The sequence below is a fragment of the Hyla sarda genome, chromosome 3, assembly GCF_029499605.1.
Source record: "Hyla sarda isolate aHylSar1 chromosome 3, aHylSar1.hap1, whole genome shotgun sequence".
Classification (NCBI taxonomy): Eukaryota; Metazoa; Chordata; class Amphibia; order Anura; family Hylidae; genus Hyla; species Hyla sarda.
In genome coordinates this window covers 19756219-19773308 of record NC_079191.1, presented here as the reverse complement: position 1 = coordinate 19773308, position 17090 = coordinate 19756219, and the positions used below count along the sequence as shown (strand labels likewise).

At 42.1% G+C, this 17090-nt stretch overlaps 1 protein-coding gene across 1 annotated transcript in view; it reads left to right on the top strand.

The window, feature by feature from the left end:
• The window catches only part of FAM167A (family with sequence similarity 167 member A), a 66687-nt gene extending 50799 nt beyond the window's left edge, over positions 1-15888 (top strand). The window contains exon 3 of the mRNA XM_056563840.1: positions 12019-15888. Within this exon, the coding sequence (XP_056419815.1) occupies positions 12019-12282 (264 nt within the window). The 3' untranslated portion in view covers positions 12283-15888. The remainder of the gene's footprint in view (positions 1-12018) is intronic.
• Positions 15889-17090: the final 1202 nt, after the last annotated feature.

The following is a 17090-nucleotide window of genomic DNA, read 5'->3' as shown; positions in this document are numbered from 1 at the left end:
TGTATATAGGAGAAGTATTATAGTAGTTATATTCTTGTATATAGGAGCAGTATTATAGTAGTTATATTCTTGTATATAGGGGCAGTATTATAGTAGTTATATTCTTGTATATAGGAGGCAGTATTGTAGTAGTTATATTCTTGTATATAGGAGTAGTATTATAGTAGTTATATTCTTGTATATAGGATGCAGTATTATAGTAGTTATATTCTTGTATATAGGAGCAGTATTATAGTAGATATATTCTTGTATATAGGAGCAGTATTATAGTAGTTATATTCTTGTATGTAGGGGGAGTATTATAGTAGTTATATTCTTGTATATAGGAGGCAATTTTTATTGTGAAAACAAACAAAATTACAATTAACATAAATTCTTACAATGCAAAACAAAAATAACAAGCATTGTACACACAATGACTACTCAACTAGAGTATGTACAGAGTAATATTAAACTTAGAAAGTCCACAATTGCTGGAAAAGGAAAAACACAAAAAATTTAATAAAATAACATGACATCATCCGTGTTAAACCAAAGAGACATTCCTCCATAATTTCCCATTATTTTGGTTTCTCCTCATTTCTAATGATTTTACCCACTGGAGCTCGGACATGATCTGTCTTACTGTTGTGTTGTGATGGAATGGCTCATTGTGTATGGACACTCTAGTTCTCATGTGCCAATGGTAATATTTAATTACAGTAATTATTATGTACATTGTCCCCCTGTCTACAGTCCTGTTACTGGATGGTACAGCATATATGATGTCAGGATACGTCAGGTTCTGCAGTAATGGGATGTTCAGCTTACTGGACACTTCTTCCCATATCCTCCTCCCGGCCCTGCAGTCAGATATGAAATGCTCCATGGTCTCCTCCTGCTGACAACCCAGAGGACAGTTCCTATCTGAGACACTTAGATATTTCAGGTTACCCCTGACAAAGAGCCTCCCATGGAGCGACAGCCAAGCTATGTCAAAGAATTTTGCGGGGAGTCGTTTCCCATTGAGGAACTTAAGACTTTCTTGTAAAGTGCTGGTCACACAGTCCCTCAAGGCAAGTGGAGAGCAGAAGAAAGCCCTACAAACCCTTACGTATAGATCCTTCCTTGGCTTACTCTCTATATAGGACTTCTCAATGCGCCATCTCTTCAGACATCTGAGCCCGTATTCCAGGTACGGGGGGAGGTAGTCACGCGTCCATCTCCCCCTCTTGAGACTGCCGCCTCGCACCCAAGACTCTGCAAAAGGCAATATCCAGTCCCTGATACTATTCGCCCACAGGGAGCTGTTGTTTGAGTCCAGGCAACCAAAATTAACTTTTAGAAACATGGAGTCAAAGAACACCCTTGGATTCAGCATATCCAACCCACCCTCTCTCCTCTGTAGGTAGGTGACCCCTCTTTTTATCAGGTTCAACCTGTTCCCCCAGAACATTTGGAAGAACAGGCTAAAGAGCCGAGCAGAGAAAGATTCTGGCAAAGGAAAAACAACAGAGACATACAAAAAGACAGGGACCAGGTAAGTCTTCAACATTTTAACCCTTTCTCTATAGGTCAGCCTCCAGTTCTTCCATCGCTGAACCTTTGCATTTCCGGCTTCCAACTTCTCTTCCCAATTTAGTTTGGCGTTATCGTCCCTCCCGAATTTGACCCCTAGGATTTTAATATAGGAGGAGGCTCTCACAAATTGGGGCAGATCAAAGTCTGGATCAGAATCAGATATCCAGAGAGCTTGACTCTTCTCAAGGTTGACCAGAGACCCTGAGGCCTCCGAGTAACTTCTGATGGCTGCAGACAACATCTCCACCTCACGAGGCTCAGATATCACTACGGTCACATCATCCGCATAGGCAACAACACTCAGGGGCAGGCAGTGGGGGACCGGCACCCCCTGAAAACCACACTCCTGCAGTGACCTCAGAAACGGATCTAAGGCAAATACATACAGCAGCGGACTCAGTGGGCAACCTTGTCTCACCCCCGCCTCAACCCTGAAGGTGTCACCCTGCCAACCATTGATCAGAGGAAAGCTCTCGGCCTCACAATACAAAGTCTTCAGCCAATCGATGAATTGTCCCGGAATACCGTACTTTGACAAAGTGGCCCATAGATACTCATGATCTACTCTGTCAAAGGCTTTAGCCTGGTCAAGACTGACAACATATCTCCCACACCTCAGGGCTTTACATCTCTCAAACATCTCCCTTATGGAGATCACTGCCCCAGAGATGTTCCGCCCTTTTACTGTGCCATACTGACAGCCTGCCAACAGTGCCGGGGACAGACAAACTAACCTAGAAAACAGGATCTTTGCCAGAATCTTCCTGTCGACATTCAAGAGGGCAATCGGCCTCCAGTTCTTGATGTCACTCGGCTCTTTACCTTTAGACAGCAGAATCAGCGAGGACACTCTCATGGATGGAGGCATCAGGTGACTTTCTAGACAATTTGTATAAACATCCACGAGGATTGGGGCCAAGAGGTCTCTGAATGTCTTATAGAATTCTGCTGTTATCCCATCTGGACCTGGTGCCTTCTTCACATGTAACTTATCAATGGCCTCTTTGACCTCTGCCACCGTCAATTCTGCTGTCAAAGGAGAAAAGTCCAAATCATTAGTATCAGGGAGCGGAGTTGCCTCCAAGAATTGGGTCATCTTGTCTCTATCCAAAACCTTCCTCTGAAACAAGTCAGCATAGTACGATCTCACCACCCCCAGGATACCCTCCCGAGATTCCTGCAAAACACCCTGGGAGTCAGTGAGACCGGTGACAGATTTATTTGCCACCCGCTCCCGGCAATTCTCAAAGGGATCAGGAGACCCTAAGGACCCATAATCCCGTTCAAGAACCAGGGAGGTATACCTGCTGTACTGATACTGCCTTATCTCAGATTTCAGCCGGTCTATCCTTTGTTGGTCCCCACCCGCCGAATACAGTGACTCCAATTCTTTGCGCAGCTTGAGATACTGGCCATACTTACTCTTCCCCTTTATAACTGACAGTCTCTTTAAGAGGGTTCTGATCTCATCCTTGACATCCTCCCACCAGGCGGCCATATCATCATAGAAGTCCACCCGCTCTAGCTGACCCTGTATAAGAGAGTGAACCTGTCTCTGCACAGAAGGATCTTCTAATAGGCTGGAATTCAGTCTCCACAACCCTCTACCTGTCTCAGGACACTGTGTGACACCCAAACAGAAATATAAGGCCAGATGGTCAGAATAAGGGACGATCTTCTCATCCTTCTCACCAATGGTCTCTGTGGGACTAACCAGAGCCAAATCTATCCTACTGCTTCTTCCACCACAAAAATAGGTAAACTTTGCCTTCCGACCACCCTGCACAAACACATCTGACAACCCGGCCTGTAGAATGATTTGGTTTAAGACCTTGGAGTCTCGGGTTAGAGGTCTATTAGAGGATCTGTCACTAGTTGTTCTGGAGGCATTAAAATCTCCAGCCAAGATGACGGGGACAGACGTGAAGAGATATGGCTTCACTTCATTATAAAGGTTAACCCTTTCAGTCACTGTCTGTGAACCATAGATATTAATGAGTCGGAGCCTTCTACCCCGAATAGTAACTTCTAGCATTAGGCACCTTCCCATCAATACCTCTGTAAGCCTATGTATAGTTACATCATTGGTGGTAAAGAGGATAGAGACCCCGGCACTTGGTTCCACAGCCAGTGACCAAAAGGATGGACCAGACCGCCATTCCCGCTCTGCTTCACGTAACAGTCCTTGAGTATTTAAACGTGTCTCCTGTAAGAAGAAGATGTCAGCATCAATAGACTTTAGATAGTCATATACGACATGTCTGGTCCTCCTCACTCTGACACTGTTCACATTACTGGAGAACACTTTAAGGGTAAAGTCGGCCATCATAACAAAGGAAAGCAGAAGAAGCAGAGATGTCACCCCCATCATCACAGATCTGAGTCCGAGCCCTCCTGCTGACCACCTGTTTCCATGTCCGATTCGGACAGACGTTTATCCCGTGGGGGTCTCCTTTTTGTGGGGGGATCACCCTCTTGGTCCTCATTAAATTCATCTACCACTCGCTTCAACTCCCTCTCCATCTCTTCCTCAGCGTCTGACTCTGACAACACACTGTACCTATTTGTGATGGTCATTACACCTGACCCGGGGTCTACTTTCTTTTTGGAGGGCTTTTGGACAGTGGTCCATCCCTCCTCAGGCTTACGGCTGGTTTTGTCTTTTTTCCGTCTCTTCTGCGGATTTATTGATGCTGGGGCAGAAGAAGACATGGCCACAACCTGCTCAGTGACCTCCCTGTTCCCCTCAGTGGCTCCTGGCTGGAACTGGTCGGGCACTGTGTCACCAATATTGTCACCCATATTGTCACCCCTAGTGTCACCTACAGTGTCACCCATATTGTCACCCCTAGTGTTATGCTGAGGCTCGGGCTGTGTCACTGCTGACCCTGACACCAACGTCTCCTCCTCCAGGTCCTCTGCCCCCTCCAGCAGGTCCTCATCAGGGAAGTCCTTACAGATGTTATGCCAGGCGTCAGGACAGTCCCTGTGGGAGTGACCGGTCTTACCACAGAGGTTGCAGCGGATATTCTGGCAGGTGGCGCTGACATGGCCGATCTCCCCACATAAATTACACTTCACCAGGGTGCAGACACTCGCGATATGACCGGTCTTCCCACACTTGAAGCATTTTCTGGGCTGACCTGCATAGAAGCAAACCCCTTTCTCCCGGCCAATGAAGAATGAATTGGGCAGATGTTGGGTAATGTTATTAATCTGCCGTAACTTCACCAGGACCTTCCACCTGCCCGTCCATATGCCGTCCTCATCCCTGGTCTTAGTCAGGTCTGACATTAGGTCACAGTGTCTTTTTAACCACACAACAATATCCTGGGGGGGGACAGACTCGTTCCAGAATATAATGGTGACATTCACTGTGTCCGGTCTGGAGATGGGGACAAAGCTGAACTTATTCCAGCCATCAGCATCTCTCACCCGGGTGACATTGGCCCAGAAGCGGTCGAGGTCGGAAATGAGTTTGAAGCTGACGTCATAGCCCTGCCTGTCAGGAAGGTTTATCACTGCCAGGATGTTAGATGGCAGGAAGCCCATTTGGTGGCACAGAAGTTCACGGACCACAAACCTCCTGTCAGGCAGCTCCTCCTTGGCCCCTCTATGTCTGAACCTGACCACGTTCCTCCTCTTGAAAGCCTGACCCGTGTAGTTTACATTGGACATGAATGGTGACCCACGACTCCAGGCATTACCAGAGGAGGCGCCACTACTTCTACCCTCCTGCTGTACTTGGGGGCGCTGTGGTGGCTGCTGACCAGCCGTACTATGGGGGTCTGACACTTGTGTGACTAAAGGGGGGAAGTGTTGTGCATCAGACTGTACAGCCCCCTCCCCACCATCAACCTCTATACTCTGGGGGTCACAAGCCTCTGAAGGCTGAACTAATGGTGGACCTGACCCCAGAGATGACCCCAGATCCCACACAGACTGTGAAGCACCCCCCTCTGCAGACACATTATCAGTAATATCACTTACAGTCATATCAGTGCAGTCACTGGCAGTATGATCCTGCACTACAGAGCCCAGCAAGCCCTGCAGAGCCATGTCCTGTGAACGCTCTGCTGCACTGCTGCCTTCAGGTAAGAGTCCACAGTCCTGCTGCTCTCTACTGCCCCCAGGGGCTTGTGGTGACTGCACTACTGTTACAGAGTTACCTTCAGGTATGTGTCCATAGTCCTGCTTCACCGTGCTGACTGCTGGGACTTGTGGTACCTCTGGAGGAGTCTCTGCAGGTCTCTGATGTTGCTGGACGCTTGCTTCTGCTTGTCTGTACAAATCCCCTTTCTCAAAAGGGAAGCTGGCTGGTCTGAGGAGTGGTCTTGCACAGGACTGCTGGATGTCCTCTTGTCTTGTACAGGACTGCTGGGTGTCCCCTGGTGAGGCTGAAGACTTAGGTGCAGCAGTAGATGACTTTGTTGCTGGTCTTTCCTTATATCCCTCAAATCACTGCTGGTTTCTGAAGGTCTCAGCGACTGGTCCCATCTGGTCCAATACGTCCTCCATGTCCTGCACAGTGTCAGCGAGCTGCACAGCGAGGGAGCTCAGCTTCTTGTCATGTACAGCCTGGTTATTGGGGTTTGCTGCCTTTAGCTTGTAAATACATTCAATTTGTTTCTGCAGCTGTAACTTTGTCTTTTTTAAAGTCTCAAGTCTCTTTACCAGAGCTGGGATCTGCTCGGCCAGACATAGTTCAGGTGCCCGCTGAGTATTGGGGGGCCGCGCTGGTGGGGTACTCACAGGACTCTGCTTCTGAGGTGGGATCTGTCTCGGTGTTGCTGTGGTCACTGCTGCAGGGTCACAATCTCCAGACTGGGGACTGGGCCCCTGGTTCTTCTCAGTGACCGCACTTGTGGCCCCCTGAAGCCTTCCTGCTGTACTCCCTCTGGTCTCATCTGGCGTGCTTGTAACTTTTGCGCTGCTCCCGCTCCCGTATCGTGTGCGGTCAGAACGTATCAGGACAGGCTGCTGCAGATTCTCCTGCATGGTCTGCTTCTCCAGGGATGTTCTCCTCTGTCTGACTGCAGGAGGGGTGGATTGTACCTGCAGCCATTACCTGACTTGATGATTCCTTCTTTAGTTCCACAGCTTTCTTTTCATCTGTGCTTCTTGCTGCACCAGAACTGACAACATTCTGAACATTTCTCACATCCAGAGAAACTTTAGGATTTTCATCCATGGTTTGTGGTGTCTGGGGATTAATTCCCAGAATAGGCCGAGAAGCCTGGGCCTTGCTTGGGGAGCTTCCCCACCCAGGGTGGCCCCTCCCTGGGCTTTCTCCAGACATCAGGAGAGCTACACAGACACAACCTCTCAGCTAGGAGGCAGTATTATAGTAGTTATATTCTTGTATATAGGAGCAGTATTATAGTAGTTATATTCTTGTATATAGGAGCAGTATTATAGTAGTTATATTCTTGTATATAGGAGGCAGTATTATAGTAGTTATATTCTTGTATATAGGAGCAGTATTATAGTAGTTATATTCTTGTACATAGGAGCAGTATTATAGTAGTTATATTCTTGTATATAGGAGCAGTATTATAGTAGTTATATTCTTGTATATAGGAGCAGTATTATAGTAGTTATATTCTTGTATATAGGAGCAGTATTATAGTAGTTATATTCTTGTATATAGGAGCCGTATTATAGTAGTTATATTCTTGCATATAGGAGGCAGTATTATAGTAGTTATATTCTTGCATATAGGAGCAGTATTATAGTAGTTATATTCTTGCATATAGAAGCAGTATTATAGTAGTTATATTCTTGTATATAGGGGCAGTATTATAGTAGTTATATTCTTGTATATAGGAGCAGTATTATAGTAATTATATTCTTGTATATAGGAGCAGTATTATAGTAGGTATATTCTTGTATATAGGAGCAGTATTATAGTAGTTATATTCTTGTATATAGGAGGTAGTATTATAGTAGTTATATTCTTGTATATAGGAGCAGTATTATAGTAGTTATATTCTTGTACATAGGAGCAGTATTATAGTAGTTATATTCTTGTATATAGGAGCAGTATTATAGTAGTTATATTCTTGTATATAGGAGCAGTATTATAGTAGTTATATTCTTGTATATAGGAGCCGTATTATAGTAGTTATATTCTTGCATATAGGAGGCAGTATTATAGTAGTTATATTATTGTATATAGGAGAAGTATTATAGTAGTTATATTCTTGTATATAGGAGCAGTATTATAGTAGTTATATTCTTGTATATAGAAGCAGTATTATAGTAGTTATATTCTTATATATAGGAGAAGTATTATAGTAGTTATATTCTTGTATATAGGAGCAGTATTATAGTAGTTATATTCTTGTATATAGGGGCAGTATTATAGTAGTTATATTCTTGTATATAGGAGGCAGTATTGTAGTAGTTATATTCTTGTATATAGGAGTAGTATTATAGTAGTTATATTCTTGTATATAGGATGCAGTATTATAGTAGTTATATTCTTGTATATAGGAGCAGTATTATAGTAGTTATATTCTTGTATATAGGAGCCGTATTATAGTAGTTATATTCTTGCATATAGGAGGCAGTATTATAGTAGTTATATTCTTGCATATAGGAGCAGTATTATAGTAGTTATATTCTTGCATATAGAAGCAGTATTATAGTAGTTATATTCTTGTATATAGGGGCAGTATTATAGTAGTTATATTCTTGTATATAGGAGCAGTATTATAGTAATTATATTCTTGTATATAGGAGCAGTATTATAGTAGGTATATTCTTGTATATAGGAGCAGTATTATAGTAGTTATATTCTTGTATATAGAAGGCAGTATTATAGTAGTTATTATACTGCCGTTATGCACCATCAATCTCACAATCTACTGTAGCATATTTTACCTATTCTCCACCCATTTTCCATTAGTGTCTAGAATGTTTGTTTGTTCCATCAGGGACATTTTTCGGCAGCTTTATCTCTTGGTCTCATTTCCTGGCACTGACACTAGACGACATTTGTTGTAGTGACTGTGTTCAGCACAGGGATCAGGTCCAAGCCATGGTTATCTTATTATAAAAGAAGTGTTAAGTGGATGCCAGCGAGATCCAAGGAAGATGAATCCTAAAGAAACTATGTGGATGTCACATCTTGTGGATGGGTGGAAAATGTCTTTGGCTCCTGGCCAAAGGATTTACTAGCCTCTATTGAAATCACCCTCCAAAGATTTGCCCTTTAGAATTTAGTAGTTAACGACTTTTTATTTTCAGAGACTGTAAAAACAAAAAAGACAACACAGTATAGCCTGAGAACATTCCCCAATCAGGACAGTTTTTAATAGGATTAAAATTGCACTGGGGTCTTTATGATGGGTCCATAGATGGTTCTCATGGAAAAGAACCCAGCTTTAAATCACAGTTTGGTTAATACTTCACTGAAAATTTTGCTACCTGATTTAATCAGAACTAAGAATCTGTAAAACTATACTTGTGTCTACCTATTACCCAGAAATAGCACCACCTGTGTCCTTAGGCTGTGACTGGTATTTCAGCTTAGCCACATTAACCTATGTAGGGCTGTGCATCAATACCATGCATGAACCAACCAACATAGGGCTTTCCCTGCAGATTACCTATAATACTGCTCCTATATACAAGAATATAACTACTATAATACTGCTCCTATATACAAGAATATAACTACTATAATACTGTCTACTATATACAAGAATATAACTACTATAATACTGCCCCTATATATACAAGAATATAACTACTATAATACTGTCTCCTATATGCAAGAATATAACTACTATAATACTGTCTCCTATATGCAAGAATATAACTACTATAATACTGTCTCCTATATGCAAGAATATAACTACTATAATACGGCTTCCTATATACAAGAATATAACTACTATAAATATGACAAAAAAGAAGAAAAATGAAGATACCGCACTCACCCACTGTATGTACTTGAAGATGTGGATTTATTCAGGTCCTAGAAGATGGATCCATGAGGTGGAGGACATGGAGGGGGATGAACGCCAGGACTAGTTTCGCGCCGGACGGCGCTTCCTCTGACTGGGCTACCTGTAGTCAGGTCAGAGGAAGCGCCGTCCGGCGCGAAACTAGTCCTGGCGTTCATTCCCCTCCATGTCCTCCACCTTATGGATCTACTTCGGATGATCTGAATAAATCAACATTCACAAGTTCATACAGTGGGTGAGTGCGGTCTATCTATTTTCTCCTTCACCGTCATATTTATGGACTATTGAATTTACACCTGCACCCCCAGGTATTACTTACACCTGTAACTCCAGGATAGTACCTCCGCAAACTGCTCCGATATTGCTGTTACCTAGGGAGACTAGTCATTGGTGCCACTCATTTTTCTCCACTTGGATATAACTACTATAATACTGCTCCTATATACAAGAATATAACTACTATAATACTGCTCCTATATACAAGAATATAACTACTATAATACTGCTTCCTATATACAAGAATATAACTACTATAATACTGCTCCTATATACAAGAATATAACTACTATAATTCTGCTTCCTATATACAAGAATATAACTACTATAATACTGCCTCCTATATACAAGAATATAACTACTATAATACTGCTTCTATATACAAGAATATAACTACTATAATATTGCTCCTATATACAAGACTATAACTACTATAATACTGCTCCTATATACAAGAATATAACTACTATAATACTGCTCCTATATACAAGAATATAACTACTATAATACTGCTCCTATATACAAGAATTTAACTACTATAATACTGCTCCTATATACAAGAATATAACTACTATAATACTGCTCCTATATACAAGAATATAACTAATATAATACTGCCTCGTATATACAAGAATATAACTACTATAATACTGCTTCCTATATACAAGAATATAACTACTATAATACTGCCCCTATATCTATTATAATACTGCTCCTATATACAAGAATATACTACTATAATACTGCTCCTATATAAAAGAATATAACTACTATAATACTGCCCCTATATCTATTGTAATACTGCTCCTATATACAAGAATATAACTATTATAATACTGCTCCTATATACAAGAATATACTACTATAATACTGACCATATATACAAGAATATAACTGCTATAATACTGCTCCTATATACAAGAATATAACTAATATAATACTGCCTCGTATATACAAGAATATAACTACTATAATACTGCTTCCTATATACAAGAATATAACTACTATAATACTGCCCCTATATCTATTATAATACTGCTCCTATATACAAGAATATACTACTATAATACTGCTCCTATATACAAGAATATAACTACTATAATACTGCTCCTATATAAAAGAATATAACTACTATAATACTGCCCCTATATCTATTGTAATACTGCTCCTATATACAAGAATATAACTATTATAATACTGCTCCTATATACAAGAATATACTACTATAATACTGCTCCTATATACAAGAATATAACTACTATAATACTGCTCCTATATACAAGAATATAACTACTATAATACTGCTCCTATATACAAGAATATACTACTATAATACTGCTCCTATATACAAGAATATATCTACTACAATGCTGCCCCTATATACAAGAATACACTACTATAATACTGCTCCTATATACAAGAATATAACTACTATAATACTGCCCAGACAAACAAGAATTTATACAGCAATGTAGTCCTTAGCTTGTCAGGTAAATATTGTACATGAAAGTTTTGAATATCACTTTAAATGTATCTCACATAGAACAATATTTGTTATTCTTAATCTTTAGACAAGTGGATGCTTTCTTAGGATGTTCTTGACCTTGAGAAGACATTCGGTGAGGTTTTCTTTTCCGTCAGTATGAGATGGTTTCTTTCTTGAGGATTCTTGGAGAGATCTCATTACGTTCATACAGAGTCTTTATGGAATGTTATTAAGGCTTTTGGCAAGGAATTTAGTACGCTCATAGGTGGGCACTGCCAACTGGCCAAACATAATACCTACTCCTTCTTCAGGGTCTCACAGGGCACATCCGTAGCGTATTTGACGCTGTGGATGCGGCGACGGCAGTCACAGAGGGACTGCAGAGCAAGCTTTCGGCCACGGTCGGTAGCTCGCTCTGCAGTCCCTCTGTGACTGCCGTCGCCGCATCGGCAGCGTCATAGGTGGGCACTGCCAACTAGCCAAACATAATACCTACTCCTTTTTTATGGGCAGGGTCACACAGAGCTCATCTGCAGCGTATCTGGCACTGCGGATGCGCCGACGGCAGTCACAGAGGGACTGCAGACCGAGCTCCCGGCCTCGGCCGGGAGCTCACTCTGCAGCCCTCTGTGACTGCCGTCGCCGCATCGCCAGCGTCATATACCCTGCGGATGCCCCCTTTGTGACCCTGCCCAAATAATGGATTTTTTTCCTTTTCTACAGACAGAAATGCGTCTTCAGGACCAGCAGCTGGCCAGGCAGCTCATGAGGCTCCGCAGCGACATCAACAAGCTGAAGATCGAGCAGACCTGTCACATCCATCGACGGATGCTGAACGACGCCACCTACGAACTGGAGGAACGGGATGAGCTCTCCGACCTCCTATGTGACTTCCCCATGATGTCCTCCTTTGGCCTTTCTACGCCCCTTAAACTTATTGGGGTTACCAAAATGAACATCAACTCTCGAAGGTTTTCCCTCTGCTAGAACCTTTGGCAATGTTCCAGGAGGTGTCCACCCAAAAAGGTCATCATAGTGTTCTGCTGCCTTGTAATAGTTCCACCATGTCATGCCGCCCAACGCTGTGACTCACGCGTCAGACAAGGCAAACTATCCTATAGCATGGCGGTCAGCCGAATTCCAGAGAGGAGTGTACAATCCAATGTTCATTCCGACACTAGATGTCCATCACAACTGTTAGATGTTACCAATGTTCTGTAATATACATCCAGGTATGGTGTCCTGGTGGGATGTGGAGTTTATAGAAACAGTATTGAAGGACGGCGACAAGATATGACCATTGTATTTAAAGCACAATGTTGCAGTGTTCGAGCACTGGTGGCCTATGACAAATTCACACAATGGTAGTCAATGTCTTATAGATCCCTCATCACATCTTCTAGGTGGCCAACACCACCAACATTGACCACCAAAATTTGTGGTTACATTTTCCGACTTTTGGTCAAGCTCCCAGTCTAGTTCGTTGCCAAAAATTGGTTGGCAGAATCTACAGGAACCCCGCCCATTGGCTCCTCCTGATGTATGGAGGTGCGCACGATGTCAGGATGTTGGACGGACCTGACCTTAGAGAACATCCCTGTCTGCCTTGGAGGTGGCTCTGCGCTCCTTCAGCAGGTTGAAAAATGCTGATGATATAGTACGGTTAGGGTGAGGGGTTTTCTTGATGGGCAGGTGCTTCGGATTGGTGGGTTTTTCGGATGCTGGCTAACTTTATTGCAGCGGGCAGATTGGCACCCCCATCAAGAGGGCACTCTAGGCGGCTGCCTATTTTGCCTATAGGCAGAGCCGGCCCAGTCTATAAAGCTGAGACAAGGGGTGGGTAGAGAAGGCAGCTGCCTTAGGCACCATCGGAAGGGAATGCCATTTATGGTCCATTATTGGGGGTTTTGCACAAGCACTTTCCTGACTTTTGCAGTAGATTGTACATTGATTTATACAACATCTGAAACAAAATAAACCTAGACACCAGCTGTGCCATGGTTAATGCAAGCACCGCCCCCCCCCCCCCCCCCGGGCCCCCCGAACACACACACAGGGCGCATGCCATAACGATTTATACAAGGCAGGAAAGTTAGGAAAATACAGATTGTCATCACTTGGCTCTGGGAGAACAAGGAATCTCATCACATGACCAATCCTGACTTTATACATTTGGATTTTAGGACTTGTTTTCCCAACATTACACAGTAGATATATATATATATATATATATATATATATATATATATATATGTGTGTATATATATATATATATATATATATATATATATATATATATAGACTGGGCCAGTAAGTAACAGTTTAAACAACAATCATGAGAAGTATTTCTGCTTATTTGTCTTGCACTAATTCTGACATACATTAGGAGGGGGTGTTATCATATCAATTTGGGCAATATTATTTTTTTTCATATGCACAGTTTTCTTTGCCGGAGGTTTCTGTGTCTAATCTAAAAAGTTGCAGATGCAACATAATAAAATGGGTGAATTTTTTTTTAAAGAATGGGCAACAGGGGGAAAACACACACAAATTCATGAACTTCCCACACCCTATCCCACCTAGGGAGTGGAGCACGCTTGTGTACTTTTTTGCGCAAAATTCCTTTTCTGTTTTTTTTTTTTTGTTTTTTTTTAATGCAGAGGATAAATGCAACAAAATAATTTGCCCACATTGACTCATTAAGGGTACGGTCACACCAAGCGCATCTGCAACGAATTTCACAAAGCGGATGTGCCGATGACAGTCACAAGAGCGAGCTGCCTGCTGCGGCTGGGTAGCTCTGTGTGTCTGCTCGTAGCAGTGGATTTCCTGCTGCACATCTGCTACGAACAGGCACTATTGTGCCTACAGTGGGAAATCTGCCGCTACGAGTGGACTCAAAAAGCTACCCAGCCGCAGCAGTGAGCTCGCTTTTGTGACTGCCGTCAGCGTATCAGCATTGTGAAATACACTGCGGATGTGCTACCCTTACCCAAATGTGCAAATTTACACAATGACACACATGCAAACATTTACACAATTACACAGGCGCAAAAATGTACACAATTACACAGGCTCAAAAATGTACACAATTACACAGGCGCAAAAATGTACACAATTACACACACCCACAAATTTACACAATTACACACATGCAAAAAATTTACACAATTACACACACAGAAAAATTTAGACAATTACGCAAATGCAAAAATGACGAAGCTACTGCCTACTGCAAAAAATATGGGAAAAAACAATCAACAAATAGCCACCAGCCAAAAAAACACGCAAAACATGGCAAGAAATCATGCAAAGACAACGATTAATTCAATCCCCCCCACCCCCCAGGCTCATTCTAGATAATCAGCCCGTGTAAAAGGGTCAACGATCAGCCGGTGAATGAGCAAATGCCGATTCGTCGGGTGATGGGATATTTTGTGCAGTCATTTAAATTATTGTTATAGGACGCACTTCGCCCTGTGTAAACAGCAAGGTCAACGATGATGAATTTAAAGAGCTGCACGAATGATCCAGTGATCATTTCTGTGACCCGGCCGCATGATTGGTCAAGCCTTGTCAAGGCTCAGCAAACGAGTGCCGATCACCCAGATTGGCTCTCGTTATCATGGCAGTGTAGACCCATGTCAAAAGGCCGTTATACTCCATTCACATTCAGATCTGCATTCAGATTTCTTCTGGCTTTCTCCCCCCGCTTCTGATTCAATGTGGGCATAGAATAGTGTCCCCCTAACCTGTAGCAAAACTACAACTCCCATTATGCCCGGACAGCTGAAAGCTGTCCGGGCATGATGGGAGTTGTAGCTTTGCTAGAGCTGGAGAGCCATAGGACATTGGCGTGGAGCCTACTTTGTTGTGGTACTTTAAGGGGAGCCACATGATAATGTGATATGGACAAAAAATACATCTCCCACAATGCAAGAGATCCCAACATTTGTACCATGATGGCTTTCAGCCAGAGGAATTGTAAACCCTGCTTAAAATATGACTGGAGTCTCAAATGTAATAGTGTAAACTATTAGACACCCACAGCCAAATCGGCTGTTTACTAGGCGGGATCTATTAGATCACATGGTCTTTAGATATTCCCGATAGCACATGCTTGATAAGTGTTCATCGTATGACAAAACATTGTATCCACAGCACCTTGTGACAGCAATAACAGTGTTTCCTCTAGAATCGTCAGCTAACATATAATTACGTCGTCTATGTAGCGATAGCCTAAAGCTTACAGCAGATTATGCCATCCATTTACTGTACTTTAAAACAACACCGACTGATGCCTTTTCCGTTCCTACTTATCATCCATTTGTTGAATTGTACCATTTGATTGTATATGCATAATATTTGATAGTTTCCTTTTTTCTATGTTGCCTTTTTTTGCTATTTTTTTATGTAATAGTTAATTCCAAAGTGCGTTTTGATGATTAATGCAAAAAAAAGCGTCAATGAGACAAAAACTGAGTTCATTTTTAATGTTTTATGAATGTATATGGAATTTTTATTCCTCCTAGAAAAAAAATATTAAAAAATAAAAAGGACATGGGCATTCAGAATAAATGAAAACTGAGTATCTGTTTGTGAAAATGTTTGAAATGCTTGTTTATTTATTTTTTGGTTATTTTTGCATATTATGCATCATAAAGCCTCATCTGTCGCCCCAAATTAAGGGGCAAAAATCAACATGGGGGGTGTATCCATTGTCATAAGAGATTATACTACAAGAGATAAAACCTGCAGACAACAGCTCTAGCTTGAATGGCAGCTGTGTAATGCTACATTTGTCCTGTAGTGGCCGCTGAAGGGGAAAATGTATATCTAAGAGCTTATGGTTGGGTTTTTCGCGCTGGACCCATGGCGGTCAGCTGATCGTCAAGATGGCTTCCTTATAGAAAGTTGTTTTTTTTTTATGCCAGGACAACCCCTTAAAAGAGTTTTCCCAGTAAAGTGATATCAAAATTCAATAAGTTGGGGTCAGAACAATGAAAGGTGGTCTACAAATTGTGGACCTCCTACTACAAAACTACAACTCCCAATAATCCTTCCAGTACTTATCAGCTGCTGTATGATCTACAGTCTAACCCCAGTGCTCTCTGCCACCACCTCTGTCCATGTCAGGAACTGTCCAGAGCAGGAGAGGTTTGCTTTGGGGATATTCTCCTACTCTGGACAGTTCCTGACATGGACAGAGGTGTCAGCAGAGAGCACTGTGGTCAGACAGAAAAGAACTACACAACTTCCTTTGTAGTATACAGCAGATGATAAGTACTGGAAGGATTAAGATTTTTAAATAGAAGTAATTTACAAATCTGTGTAACTTTCGGGCACCAGTTGATTTGAAAACATTTTTTCCCCCTCCCGAGTGCCCCTTTAAAGGGAATGGGAAGTTTTTATGTTAACCATAATTTTTTTAAGAATTGTTGGTAGAGTTTTTTCTAATTTTCCATTTTACAATCTATATTGTAAAATAATGCTGAAATCTTGCAGTTACCATTCTGGACACAAGGCCTAAAACTAAGCTGAGGCTTCCTGTTCTGTACAAATCATTTCCCAGCAGTCTCCTCTTTATCATCACAGACAGTACAGAGAGTATAGTGAAAGGTGACACAGGTATATAGGTATTAACATTAGCTGTTGCTCACAGCTCCATATCCCCCCTCTCTTTAGAATGATCTTTACAAAGGTCACAAAGCATGCCCAGACAACTTTTCCATTTATGGAATGGGTGAGCTTCGGTCTAAAGTGTTGCTTATGGCCATAGGGCTTTCTGTAAAGCA